Raw genomic sequence first — 14,782 nt, 5'->3', positions numbered from 1 at the left:
GGTTGACACACCTCTGGACATCGAGGACAGTGCCTCTGGATGGGCAGAGTGGGGTGGTGGTCCCCTTTTTTAAGAAGTGCGGGGGCAGAGGGTGTGTTCCAATTTTAGTGGGATCACACTCCTCAGCTTCCCTGCTAAGGTCTATTCATGGGTCCTGGAGAGGATGGTCCATCGGGAAATCGAATCTTAGATTCAGGAGGAGCAATGTGTTTTTCAACCTGGCCATGGAACAGTGGGCCAGCTCTACACCCTTGGCATAGGAGTTTGTTCAACCAGTCTACGTGTGTTTTGTGGACTTGGAGAAGGCATTCGACCATGTCCCTCAGTGAGTCTTGTGGGGGTTCTTCGGGAGTTTGGGGTATTGAACCCCTGGTATGGGCTATTCAGTCCCTGTATAACTGGTATTAGAGTTTCGTCCGCATTGTCAGCAAAAAGTCATACTCGTTTGTAGTGAGAGTTGGACATTGCCAAGGCTGTCCTTTGTCACCGATTTTGTTCATAACTTTTATGGACCAAATTTCTAGGCACAACTGAGATGTAGAGGGTGTACGGTTTAGTGTTCTCAGCATTGTATCTCTACTCTTTGCAGATGAAATGGTTCTGTTGGCTTCATCAAGCCATGATCTCCAACGCTCACTGGAGAAGTGTGAAACGGCTGCGATGAGAATCAGTACCTCCAAATCTGAGACCATTGTCCTCAGTCAGAAAAGGATTGCGTGCCCTCTCCAGGTTGGGGATTAAATCCTGCCCCAAGTGGAGGAGCTCAAGTATCTTGAGGTCTTGTTCATGAGTGAGGGAAGAACGGAGCAGAAGATCGACAGGCGGATTGGTGCATCATCTGCAGTAAGTTGGTATCGATCTGTTGTGATAAAGAGGGAGCTTAGTCGAAAGGCGAAGCTCTCAATTTACCTCCTTACACTCCTACCCTCACCTATGGAAACAAGATGTGGGTCTTGACTGAAAGAACAAGATCCCGGATTTAACCGGCCGAAATGAGTGTCCTCCGCAGGATGTCCAGGCTGTGGGATACACCCTGAACTGGATGCCAGCCAATCACATATTACCAAATGTTATCTACATTTTTTTTCGTATTGTTGGCAATATGTTTCTTCTATCTTTTCACACTTTTTTTATTCTTTTTCTTTCGGCTTGTCCAGTTAGGGGTCGCCACACCGTGTTATCTTTTTCCATCTAAGCCTAACTCGTGCATCTTCTTCTCTCATCCCCACTGTCCTCATGTCCTCCCTCACAACATCCATCAACCTTTTCTTTGGTCTTCCTCTCACTCTTTTGCCTGGCAGCACCATCCTCAGCACCCTTCTACCAATGTACTCACTCTCTTGCCTCTGAACATGTCCAAACCATCTAAGTCTGCTCTCTCTAACCTTGTCTCCAAAACATCCAACTTTGGTTGTCCCTCTAATGATTTCATTTCGAAATCCTATCCAACATGTTCACTCCAAGCAAGAACCTCAGCATCTTCATTTCTGCTACCTGCAGTTCTGCTTCCTGTTGTCTCTTCAGTGCCACCGTCTCTAATCCATACATCATGCCGGCCTCAACACTGTTTTATAAACTTTGCCCTTCATCCTAGCGAAGACTCTTCTGTCGCATAGAACACCAGACACCTTACGCCAACTGTTTCACCCCACTTGGACCCGTTTATTCACTTCTTTACCACATTCTCCATTGCTATGTATTGTTGACCACAAGTATTTGAAGTCATCCACCCTCGCCATCTCTTCTCCCTGTAGATTCACTCTTCTTCCTCCGCCCCTCACATTCATACACATATATTCTGTTTTACTTGAGCTAATCTTCATTCCTCTCCTTTCCAGTGCATGCCTCCATCTTTCTTATTATTCCTCTACCTGCTTTCACTGCATATCACAATATCATCTGCGAACATCATAGTCCAAGGGGATTCCAGTTTAACCTCATCTGTCAGTCTATCCATTACTACTGCAAACAGGAAGGGGGCTCTGCGCAGATCCCTGATGCAGTCCCACCTCCACCTTAAATTCTTCTGACACACCAATGACACACCTCACCGCTGCTCTGCTGCCCTCATTCATGTCCTGTACTATTCTAACATATTTGTCCGCCACACCAGACTTGCGCATGCAGTACCACAGTTTCTCTCTTGGTACTCTGTCATAGGCTTTCTCTAGGTCTACAAAGGCACAATGTAGCTCCTTCTGACCTTCTCTGTACTTTTCCACGAGCATCCTCAAGGCAAATAATGCCTCTGTGGTATACTTTCTAGGCATGAAACTATACTGTTGCACGCAGATACTGACTTCTGTCATGAGTCTATCCTCCACTACTCTTTCCCATAACTTCATTGTGTGGCTCATTGTGATTCCTCTATAGTTTCCACAGCTCTGAACATCACCTTTGTTCTTAAAAATGGGGACTAGCACACTTTTCCGCCATTCTTCTGGCATTTTCTCTCCTGCTAGTATTCTATGGAATAAGTTGGTCAAAAACTCCACAGCCACCTCTCTAAATTGCTTTCATACCGTCACTGGTATGTCATCAGGACCAACTGTCTTTCCATTTTTCATTCTGTTCAGCGCCTTTCTAACTTCGCCCTTACTAATCATTGCCACTTCCTGGTCATTCACGCTTGCCTCGTCAACCCTACCTTCTCTCCCATTCTCTTCATTCATTAACTTCTCAAAGTACTCTTTCCATCTACTTAGCACACTACTGGCACCAGTTGACATATTTCCATCGCTATGCTTAATCACCTTTACTTGCTGCACATCCTTCCCATCACTATCCCTCTGTCTGGCCAACCTGTAGAGATCCTTTTCTCCCTCTTTCGTATCCAACCTGGTGTACATGTCGTCATATGCCTCTTGTTTAGCCTTCGCCACCTCTACCTTTGTCCTACGTCGCATCTGAATGTATTCCTTCCGCCTCTCCTCAGTCCTCCATGTCCCACTTCTTCTTTGCTAATCTCTTTTGTTGGATGACTTCCTGTATTTTGGGGTTCCACCACCAAGTCTCCTTCTTCGCTTTTCTACGAGAAGGCACCCCAAGTACTCTCCTGTCTGCCTCTCTGAGTACCTTAGCAGTAGTATTCCAGTCTTCCGGGAGCTCTTCCTGTCCATCTCCAGCCTCTCTCACCACTTTACGAAAGGCCACACGACATTCTTACTTCCTCAATTTCCACCACCTGATTCTCTGCTGTACCTTTGTCTTCTTAATCTTCCTACCCGGTGGAAATAAGTGTTCACATTTGCCAATTCCACCCTTTTTGCGCAGTCCACCACCATCTGACCCTCAAAGTTCCTTTGCTGAATGCCGTACTTACCCATCACTTCTTCAACGCTCCTGTTTCCTTCACCAACACGTCCATTGAAATCTGCACCAATCACAACTCTGTCTCTGGTATGCTCAGGACTACTTCGTCTAGTTCCTTCCAAAAATTCTCTTTCAACTCAAGGTCACATCCTACTTGTATATATACCCACTAATCACATTATACACAATACCCTCAATTTCAAATTTCCGCCTCATCACTTGATCTGATACTCTTTTCACCTGCAAGACATTCTTAGCCAGCTCTAAAAATTAAATTAAATTAAAATAACCCCTACTCCATTTTTCTTCCCATCTGCTCTATGGTAAAAGGATTTAAACCCTGCTCCTAAGCGTCTAGCGTTAGTCCCTTTCCACTTCCTCTCTTGGATGCACAATACATCAACCTTTCTTCTAATCATCATGTCAACTAACTCCTGAGTTTTTCCAGTCATAGTCCCAACATTCAAAGTCAGTACATAGAGTTGTAGGGACTGTGCATGCCTCTTCTTCTGCCGACTACGTCGCTTTCCTCCTCTTTTTTGTCTTCGATCTACATTACCTCAATTTCTATCTACGGCTTGCAGATTAACAGTGCTGGGCGCGGGCGTAGTTAACCCGGGCAACGACTTATCCGTTATGGAAATCATTTGATGAACACTCATATATGTTTGGCACAGTTTTACGCTGGATGCCCTTCCTGCCGCAACTCTCTGGATTTCTCTGGGCTTGAGACCGGGCTACAGGTCGCACAGGAATTTTGCACCCCTGAGGGCTGCAGATAGACAATAACCAACAATCAAATAAACAGAGTCAGCACACAAGATACACAATTCCCACATGACCTAGTCTATGTTAGAGTCAGATAAAAGCAATCGAATATACAAAGTCAACACATAAGATATACAATTTACATACTAATTAATCTATGTTAAAGTTTAAGTCAGATAAAAGCTATCAAATAAACACAGTCAGCACATAAGGTACAGCAATCACATACTACATGTGTGAAAATATAATGGATATGACGATTCAAAGCATATATGGATGTAAGGGATTAGGTAAGGTTCTTAGCGCGCTAGGCTAGGCTAACTTGGGCCGAGCAGCTTCAACGTCAACGAGTCTCTGGGTATCTCCTGCTCACGTGACCCGATCTGGACATGTGGTAGAGAATGGATATTTCTTAATATTAAGATACCTAGTGCAGTCACTGATGGTGTCGTGGTACACACGCCTGACTTTGGTCCTGGCACCGTAGGTTCATCACCCACTCAGTGATGGTGTTGACATGTTCCCTGTGGCTGACTGGCGAACAGTTCAGGGTGTTTTCCGTCTTTCGCCTGAAGTTGGTTGGGATAGGTTCCAGCGCTCCTGTGACACTTGTGAAGGTAAGCGGCTGGAAAATGGATGGAAGATACCTTGTTGCACTTTTCAACACAATAATAATACTTCTTGTTGTTTCTTTGTTTTTATTTTTTTTTTTAAGTTATCAAGTGTTCCAATGAAGTTGAATATAAGCTCAAGTGGAACAACTGATCACTTCATTAATAATATACTGTTTTCCCTTTTCAAATTTGTGGCTTCTTTTATTTTGCAATAGTGTGTACTCAAACTCGGCCTACTTCTCCATTTGCAATTCACTCTTTTATATTTCCTAAATATCTGGTATTAGTTCCATTTGATTTATATTTCCCATTTTCATATATTCAAAACAGATCCTATTTCTCCCACAACAAGGGCTTGACACTTAAATAATTGTCTTTCTCTTCTTCCCCTGTTCGGTTATTTTAGCAAGATCGTCTTAATTTCGTATTTAAATTATTGTTTCTTTATTTATTTTTGAAAAAATGATTTCAATTCCGACAGCTAAAGATTGATCTCCGTGCATTCCATTTGATTCTGTTCACAGGTTATTCTTATCACAAGATTTGCAGGACCTTTCATAATAATCACAATTTTATCTGCTATATCTATAGCTTGGTGGGGACAATGTTCTATTACTTAAACAACAAACTCTAAAAAGGTTTTTCATCCATCCATCCATTTTCTTAGCCACTTATCCTCACAACGGCGGGGTGCTGTAGCCTATCCCAGCTGTCAACAGGCAGGAGGTGGGGTACATACTGAACTGGTTGCCAACCAATCACATTGCACATCGAGACAAACAGCCACACTGCAATCACGCCTAGGGGTAATTGAGAGTTTCCAATTAATGTTGCATGTTTTGGGGATGTGGGAACCTGGAGAAAACCCACGCAGGCACGGGGAGAACATGCAAACTCCACACTGGTGGGTCCGGTATTGAACCCGGCTCCTCAGCACTGTGTGGCCAACACTTGCCAGCTGCCTCACAGTGTCACATAAAAAGGGGTTTCTTCTCACAGTATCTTCTTTTGCTTTCTAAGAACAACTTTCCCTCACCTGATCCTTCGTATTACATTGCTGATGACCTTGAACCTTTTTGCAGGTTGATTCGAGTTGGGAGGGGGGGATTTTTCTCCCATTTTCTCAATGGGGAGGAGTGTTTGAGATTCGCCCCCAGGGGGCTTGGAAAGTTGTTCCCACAACCCCAACTCCTCTATATTACCCCCACCCGTAGGAAACGCCACTGTCTACCCCTTGTCTCCAGTACTGTGGAGACAGTACTATTGTAATGACATACCCATTTTGAGGTCTGTACCGACGCTCAGCTCAGCTCGGGAGGTCATTGAAATGAATGAAATTAATGTGAAAATATTTCGTTTTTTATGGCCTTATTTAAAATGTGTATATTGACAATATATGCGTTGATGTTAACAACAACAACAAAAAACCCTAAAAAAAATCAGTCAAGAAATGACCAAGTGATAAATTAATTGGAATGTTAATGTAAAGCCTACTATCGGAACGTCAACCTTTCCAACATGGCCGCTAAGTAGGCACGTTATTTACTAGTACTGCTACACGACTCGCATGTCTTGCGTTAATATTTGGATTTTGCTTCTTGTCTATGGAAAATAAGAAGAAGAAGAAGAAGAAGAAGAAGAAAAAAGAAGACGAAGAAGACGAAGAAGACGAAGAAGCAGCAGCACAAGCACAAGAAAAAGAATAACAAGAACAAAGCGACAAAACGAGTAAAAAAACAAACAAACAAAAAAAAACTTCCGTCCTGATTTTTATTGTATCAGAATGGTGACGCGCAGTATCTTACTCTCTCCGGCCAGATTAGTTTTTGTTTTAAAGGTGAGAAGAGTCGTGCATAAATGAAATGTTGTGTTTGAGAGTATGTCAATAACTTTGTGACTAGCGAAAAAAACAGCCAACGACCTTCCTGGTAGACATGAGTGAATGCACGCATATTCTGCCCGTGCAATCGCAATATTAAAGAAAAAAAGCGACTTTCACAAGCATTTTTAATTGAACACGAATCGAGCTGCTGCTCTTCCGCATTGAGTTGAGCCAGATGAGGTGGCTGGGGTATCTGATTTGGATGCCTCCCTGGTGAGGTGTTCCAGGCTCAGGATCCCCCCCCCCCCCCCAGAAGAGCTGGATGAGGTGGCTGCAAAAAGGGAAGTTTTTGTGTCCGTTTAATCTATTGTCCCCGTGACCCGACCTTTCAGCAGTAAAATCTGGGTGGATGGATGCATGATCCAGTACAGCTACTGCAAACTCCTCATTTATTCATTCATTCCCTAATACTTTTCTGAGTGCATGCTTAAAGTTTGTGTGACGTCAATTTTCGAACGCAATTTTTCTTATCTAGATTAAAATATATGTTCAAGTGTAACATGCATATCTTGTTTGAAGTTTTTACCAACAAATATAAGTATTTATAAATTAAAGTCCATTAACTTTGACCTAGTTTCCCGTACCTGAAAAATGCTTCCTTTCTTGAAGCTTACATCTGATGTCACAGCTAGGAAACCTGCTGTTGTGGGACTAGCTTATAGTCGTAGCATTGCCTGTTCACCTCAAAGAAAAACCCATTTGTTTCAAGATCTCGTCAGTGATAAAACCAATCCGTAAAAATTGTGACGTGTGTGGTTCAGTGTTGTAGCAGTTTTAATTTTTCTGGTCACAGTTTACATTATTTTCCTAAAGACCAGAGCCTCAGAAGACGGTGGGTCAGGTTTGTGCAGAAGAAGAGAGCTAATTTTTCCAAACCCAGTCAGCAGTCAGTCATATGCAGTGAACATTTCACCCTGAACTCATGTCTGAGATGGGTGTGACATTTAAAAATTATTAAAACCTGGATCAGTGCCTACAATACAGCCAGTTCCGACACCTGAACGATAGGTGTTGCTGAAGGGACCAAACACAAACTTGGATCAGCCGCTGAACCAGGACACGGTTCGACAAACTCAGCACTCCGACAGAGAGTACCAAAACTGGAAAGAGCTTTTGCTAAAACACAAGTTGCGGAGGTATGTTGATCATCTTTTATTTCCCGAAAACTTTGAACACTGTTGACATGATTGAATGAAAACAGCCTATGCCATTCTTAGAGAAAAATATTTTATTACCGCACATCGTTTGATCATTCTCAACTAGAAAAACAGGATAATACTAAGTACTGTACAAATCGTGGCATGGTGGAGCAGCCTGAAAGCATTGGCCTCACAGTGCTGTGGACCCGTGTTGAATCCCAGCCCTCCCTCTGTGGAGTTTGCATGTTCTCCCTGTGCCTGTGTGGGTTTTCTCCAGGCACTCTGGTTTCCTCCCACATCCCTAAAACATGCTACATTAATTGGACACTCTAAAGTGCTCCTAGGTGTGATTGTGAGTGCAGCTGTTTGTCTCAATGTGCCCTGCAATTGGCTGGCAACCATTTCAGGGTGTTCCCTGCCTCTTGTCCATTGACAATTTGGATAGGCTCCAGCACTCCCGTGACCCTTGGATAATGGATAGATAGATAGATAGAAACCTTTAATTTGTTTATTTGTGCAGGGTTTTTTTTTTTTTCATTTTAATAAAATACTACATAGCATTAAAACAAGCAGTACTGCATACTAGTCACTCAAAGAATGGGAGACCTGTTTTCAACTTATCAAAATTAATTTGTGCACCATGAAATTGAATTAAATTAAAATGCTTTATCTATACATTTTTTTCTTATTTTATAAACTTTTAACTTTGTTTTTATATATTAATTACAGATGTTGTAGGAAGCATCTTCTGCACAAAAGGTTGACATCGAACCAGCAGATGCTGAATCTCCATCTTTGGTACATTCCAAAAGTTGCCAGACTGATGAAGTGCCTGCTCATGAGAAAGGAACATATCTTTCTGACAGCAGAGAGAATACTGCAACATGTATTTTGACCTCAGGTGGCATCAAGATGCTCATACTGAAAGATCAAATAAGCATTCAGTGAAAATGTTATGAAAGAAACATATTTATACACAATGAAAGCATACAGTTCAATAAAAATGTGATGATTTTAGTTCTGTGGTGTATATTTATGTCAAACATATTCATCAACATTACACAAAGACAAAAAAAATTCAGGATGTAGACCATTTAAATCCCCTGTACTCTTGGCCATCTGCCACAAATCTTAGACACACAGCAGGATGGAAGTGGCACACATTTTTTTTCTACTCAGAATTCCCCAACACCATCTCACAAGCTGTCTATCGGCAGTATAGAACTGAAAATAAGAAAATATATTCGCATGACAATATTTAAGAATGGGATTTTGTTTGAACAAGCATTGATTGGACAATTACTGCTTTTAGGAGGAACAATATTAATGTAAATTATTTTGAAAAATCTGAATGTAAATGGCAATAACCTGGGCTTGTTTGTAGAAATATTAATATTAATGATTTTTAAAATAGCTCTTACTGGTCTTGTGGAAAATGCTGTTGCCTCAATTGGCAATTGGCAACCTCAAGTACTCATGAGTTCAGACAGCTGGCAGTAAAACCTGGGTGCACTGCAGTTGATAGTCTAGATCAGGGGTGCCCAGACTTTTTTACCCCAAGATCTACTTCTCAAGCATCCAGCCTCTTGCGATCGGCAGCGAGGGGGTTGGGGGGGGGGGGTTGATTATTTGGGGAATAACTTTTATTTTATTTATTTATTTTTTAGAATGACCAATCATCAAATAAAATGACCAAGTCACAAAGATCTACCCACTACAAAAATGTAAAACATTTATTTTTAAGTGGGACATGGTCAAAAACCTCATCCAAATGTGTTCTGGTGTCATGTCGCCCGGTTGGTCAAACTCTTATGCACCCTCGAGGACCATGCTGAGGGTGTAGAGATGGTCAACTGTTCCATGGCCAGTCACACTGCTCCTCCTGAATCTGAGATGCGACTTCCAGATGGACCCTCCTCTTCAGCACCCCGAAAAGACCTTACCAGGGAAGCTGAGGACTAGTTGGAACACACACTCTGGTCCCATTTCTTCATAAGAAGGGGGAACACCACCTTGGTCTACCCAATGTAGAGGCACTGACCCGAAAACCATGCGCTGAGGCATGTCAACCAGGATTGCCTCACAAACAGCCAACATAAGAATTCTGTGTACATCTCGTTCACCCCGAGGGCTTTGCCATCGAGCAGCTTTTTAACAACCTTGCCCCAGAGATAGGAGAGCCCATCTAGGAGCCCCCAGACTCTGCTTCTTTGTAGGAAGTTGTATCAGTGGACTTGAGAAGGTCTTCAAAGTATTTGGTAAACTAGTAAATAATGGACTTTCTATATTCTATTTGTAAGATATGCACTATCATCATGCCTGTAAGCCTTTAGCCTCACACAATTAAATAGAAATGGATTTCTGTAATGAATGATAAATAAATATCAACAATGCTTGAAATGACATCGATGTTTGGTGTTTTGCAGCATCCCCCCTTCCAGTCTGGATACTGTGCGATTCACAACAAAACACAGTATTCCACCACTCCAAGTCCAACTGAAAAGGTAATTTTCCTTTTGATTGTTAGTGATTTAATTTCATCCTTATGTTTTGTCTGGATTTTGACAATACAATATGTTTACATACATACATACATGCATGAATACTTATAGAGTAAATAAAATAAGTATTTGAACACCCTTCTATACTGCAAGTTCTCCCACTTAGAAATCATGGGAGGGTCTGAAATTTTCATCGTTGGTGCATGTCCACTGTGAGAGAGATAATCTAAAACGAAAAATCCAGAAATCACAATTTTTCACAATTATTTTTTTAATGATTTATTTGTGTGATACAGCTGCAAATAAGTATTTGAATACCTGTCTATCAGCTAGAATTGTGACCCTCAAAGACCTATTAGTCCGCCTTTAAAATTCCACCTCCACTCCATGTATTATCTGGAATTAGATGCACCTGTGTGAGGTCATTAGCTGCATAAAGACACCTATCTACCCCGTATAATTAGTAAGACTCAAACTTGTAACATGACCAAGACCAAAGAGCTGTCCAAAGACACTATAGACAAAATTTTATAACTCCACACAGCTGGAAAGGGCTACGGAGAAAATGCCAAGCAGCTTGGTGAAAATAGGTCCACGCAATCATTAGAAAATGGAAGAAGCTAAACATAACGGTCAATCTCAATTTGAATGGAGTCCCATGTAAGATATTACCTCGTGGGGTCTCAATGAACCTCGGAAAGGTGACGAATCAGCCCAGGACTACACGACAGGACTTGGTCAATGACCTGAAAAGAGCTGGGACCACCATTCCCAAGGTGACTGTTGGTAATACACTAAGAGGTCATGGTTTTAAATCATGCATGGCATGGAAGGTTCCACTGCTTAAACCAGCACATGTGAAGGGCGGTCTTTAGTTTGCCAATGACCATTTGTGTGATGCAGAGGAGACACGGGGGAAGGTTTTGTGGTCAGATGAGACCAAAATTGAACTTTTTGGTCATAATTCCACTAACCGTGTCTGGAGGAAAATTAATTATGAGTTCCATCCCAATAACACCATCCCTACTGTAAAGCATTGGGGGTGGTAGCATCATACATTGGGGGTGTTTTTCTGCACATGAGACAGGACGACTGTACTGTATTAAGGAGAGGATGACCGCGGCCATGTATTGTGAGATTTTGGGGAACAACCTTTTTACCCTCAGTCAGAGCATTGAAGATGGGTCATGGCTGGGTCTTTCAACATGACAGTGACCCGAAGCACACAGCCAGGAAAAGCAAGGAGTGGCTCCATAAGAAGCATATCAAGGTTCTGGCATGGCCTAGCCAGTCTCCAGACCTAAACCCCATAGAAAATCTTTGGAGGGAGCTTAAACTCCATGTTTCTCAGCGATAGCCCAGAGACCCATTTGATCTAGAGAAGATCTGTGTGGAGGAGTGGGCCAAAATCTCTCCTGCAGTGTGTGCAAACCTGGTGAACAACTACAGGAAACGTTTGACGTCTGTAATTGCAAACAAAGGCTACTGTACCAAATATTAACATTGGTTTTCTCAGGTGTTCAAATACTTATGTGCGGCTGTATCACACAACTAAATCTTTGAAAAAAAAAAATCATACATTGTGATTTCTGGATTTTTCTTTTTAGATTATCTCTCACTGTAGACATGCACCTACGATGAAAATTTCAAACCCCTCCATGATTTCTAAGTGTGAGAACTTGCAATATAGCAGGGTGTTCAAATACTTATTTTCTTCACTGTATAACTACAGTCGAGTGTGCCATTTCCCATTTGCTTTTCACCGTTCGTGGCTATGCATATTCGTAGATTTGGTGTCCCAATTTTTTACAATTTAATTTACCATATTTTCATGATCATAAATGTCTTAAATTCTCTTCTAAATAGACGAGGTTCCACAGACATGGCACTTTACAATGTGGTGCACCATATGTGCACACTGAGTTTCTGCATTTGCAAATGTTGTGTGACTTGTCCAACAAAGTACACTTAACCACACTGGTTACACTGTTAGTATGCATGGTAGCAAGTCCATTAGCGTGTATGTAACCTACCATAGTAGGTATGTGACATAAAATTTCAAACTCATGGAATTGAAAAAACTGCTATCATTGGAAAGAGCTTTGAAACCCCTTTTAAAATATTACTTAGATGATCTCAATAACTCAAATAACAAAGTAATGGCCATTTAAATAGTGGGAATATAGGCTAATTATGGTATTAGTAAAACAATAGTTGGGAACAAAAAGGATTAGGAAGGCTCAAATGAGAGGAAGTACTGTAATTTGACGGCTATAATGCGCACTTAAATGTCCTCAATTTTCCCCAAAATGGATAGGGCACCTTATAATGCGGAGCACCTTATACCTGGATCCGTCGTTCATAATTTTTAACCAACTGGAAGCATTTCCTGCTGACACGCTACTTATGTAAAGGAAAAGCCGACCTGTGAGAGGACAGCATGTGGAAGTTACAGGGGAAAGTGTGGGCGTAGGAGAGGACGGTAAATATACGTCCCCAGAAGGTACATTGTGCCAATATGTGTTTTGTGCTAAACAACATCGCTTTGGCTAAGGTCCCCCAAAAATGGCACCAACAAAGAGAAATGCTTACAAAGAAGAAACAACCGCCGTGAATAAACAAGTGCAGCTAATGAACTCTGAGTTTGCTGTTATACTGTGAGCCTACAAGGCGAGGTGGCCCGAGTTGGAAGAACAACACAAGCAATGGATTAATTAACAAAGAACAAACAATCGGTGTGAAAAAAAAAAAACAACGAAGCAACTTCATTCGCTGGACATCTCTGTGAACAAAACAAACAAAGTTAAGTTGCAAGTGATGTGGGAGTGATGAATGACAAATGGCAAACAATGTTATTAAGAGGCAGCCCCGGACGAGTTACGATACAATTTCTGAAAGGATTGTGGATGCAGTCAATCACATTTGAAAAATGTACGGGTGTTGTCAGTCATGCCCGCAGATATAAAGTTGTGGGTGTTGTCCACCAGTCTTGGCCGCAGATATAAAGTTGCGGCTGTGATAAGGGATGAAGACCTTAAAATAAGTTACTGAGTTGTTATACCTGAGTATGTAGTTGTTATCTAAAACCATAATCATAATTTATTGACACTGCACAGACTGAGACAGATATTTTTAAAGAGGTCAATAAACATTACATTTCAAAACTAAATATTCATATAATCAAATCATTTTATTTCATCATGATGTATTGTTATAATCTCTCATAATTTACTGTGCTATTGTTAATCCATTGATGGGGGAAAAAAAGATTTTCTTTTCTATCGTCTTGTCCCGTTAGGGGTCGCTACAGCGTGTCATCTTTTTTCATCGAAGCCGATCTCATGCATCCTCCTCTCTAACACCCACTGTCCTCATTTCCTCCCTCACAACATCCATCAACCTTTTCTTTGGGCTACCTCTCTCTCTTTTGCCTGGCAGCTCAATCCTCAGCAACCTTCTACCCACATACTCACTCTCTCGCCTCTGAACATGTCCAAAGCAGTGGATTATCTACATCTTGCTAAAGCATGGAGAGGGCAAAAGTTTTCAACTTGGAAGATAACGCGGTACCACGGGGGCAAATGACCATTTGCATTTAGATATATGAACAGACTATATATATATATATATATATATAAATAAGAATTGCGTTTTTGTACAGTGTATTGTCTGTGCTTTCATCCTGGATAAGGCTGTGCCAAGGTGGAATTTTAAAATTACACACCATCTCATCCTGCACTCTTCTTTTTGGCTTCAGACCAGACCTTTCCCACTCGAAAAGGGAAAATCTTGTCCAGTTTAACAACTTTTTCTTTGATTATTCATATACTCCGACAGTCATTCCATCTTAGAACAACAGCATTTCTTCTTTAACTTTCTCCATTAATATATCGAAAGTAAACCCTTAGCAGCATGTCCAGCTCGTTTTTGCTCTACGTTGCCCAGACTGTGTTGCAAACTAAAGCAGCAGCGGTGGTGGATGCTGTCATTATAAAACACATTGATGGGCTGCGTAAGTACTGTAACATTTGTAATTATGAGTGTACGTCTTTAAGAGCGGGGATGGGGCGCGAGTTTAAGGTAAAAGTGCGGTGGAGCAGCGGTCATTGTTAGAGAAAGTACCATGTGCTGCCTAAAAGAAACCAGTGGCTTCTTTTTTTACAGTACGTATAATAATTGTGCCATTGGATGTAACAACCAGTCATCCTTCACTCATTGAATCACATTGCAAAATGCCACAAACTGAATAGCTGTACGTTGTACTTTCAATTTGCATTGGATTTTTTTTTTTTTGCGTGCAACAGAATATCTGCGAAGAGACTGCATCAGCAGTGCACAATTTTGCACCTGCGCAGTTCAGAGGGAACATAGGATGATTTTTTTAATTTTTATTTTTTATTTTTGCGCATGCCGTCCCGCGATCGATGAGGCACTCCTGGTCTAATGTCTTTTTTTTGGGTCACACTGTCACACGATCAACCAAAACTGCCTCGCTATCGACACCCTGGTGTAACTGGATTTCGTTTGACATGGCTCATTATGTTGATGACTTTTGACGTAGATGTG

The 14,782-nt window shown here is 41.6% G+C and overlaps 1 protein-coding gene across 2 annotated transcripts in view; it reads left to right on the top strand.

Annotated features, from left to right (window-relative positions):
- The first annotated feature begins 6,051 nt into the window (after positions 1-6,051).
- The window catches only part of pcca (propionyl-CoA carboxylase subunit alpha), a 102,085-nt gene continuing 93,354 nt past the window's right edge, over positions 6,052-14,782 (top strand). The window contains exons 1-2 of one of the 2 annotated variants that reach the window (XM_061836760.1): positions 6,052-6,531; positions 10,142-10,219. In XM_061836760.1, coding sequence (XP_061692744.1) covers positions 6,478-6,531; positions 10,142-10,219 — 132 coding nt within the window. In that variant the 5' untranslated portion in view covers positions 6,052-6,477. The remainder of the gene's footprint in view (positions 6,532-10,141; positions 10,220-14,782) is intronic. The other variant, XM_061836759.1, reaches the window with a different exon arrangement.

This window comes from Syngnathoides biaculeatus, chromosome 12 (assembly GCF_019802595.1).
Source record: "Syngnathoides biaculeatus isolate LvHL_M chromosome 12, ASM1980259v1, whole genome shotgun sequence".
Classification (NCBI taxonomy): domain Eukaryota; kingdom Metazoa; phylum Chordata; class Actinopteri; order Syngnathiformes; family Syngnathidae; genus Syngnathoides; species Syngnathoides biaculeatus.
Note: the sequence above shows the minus strand (reverse complement) of the source record. Positions and strands in the feature narration are given on the sequence as shown.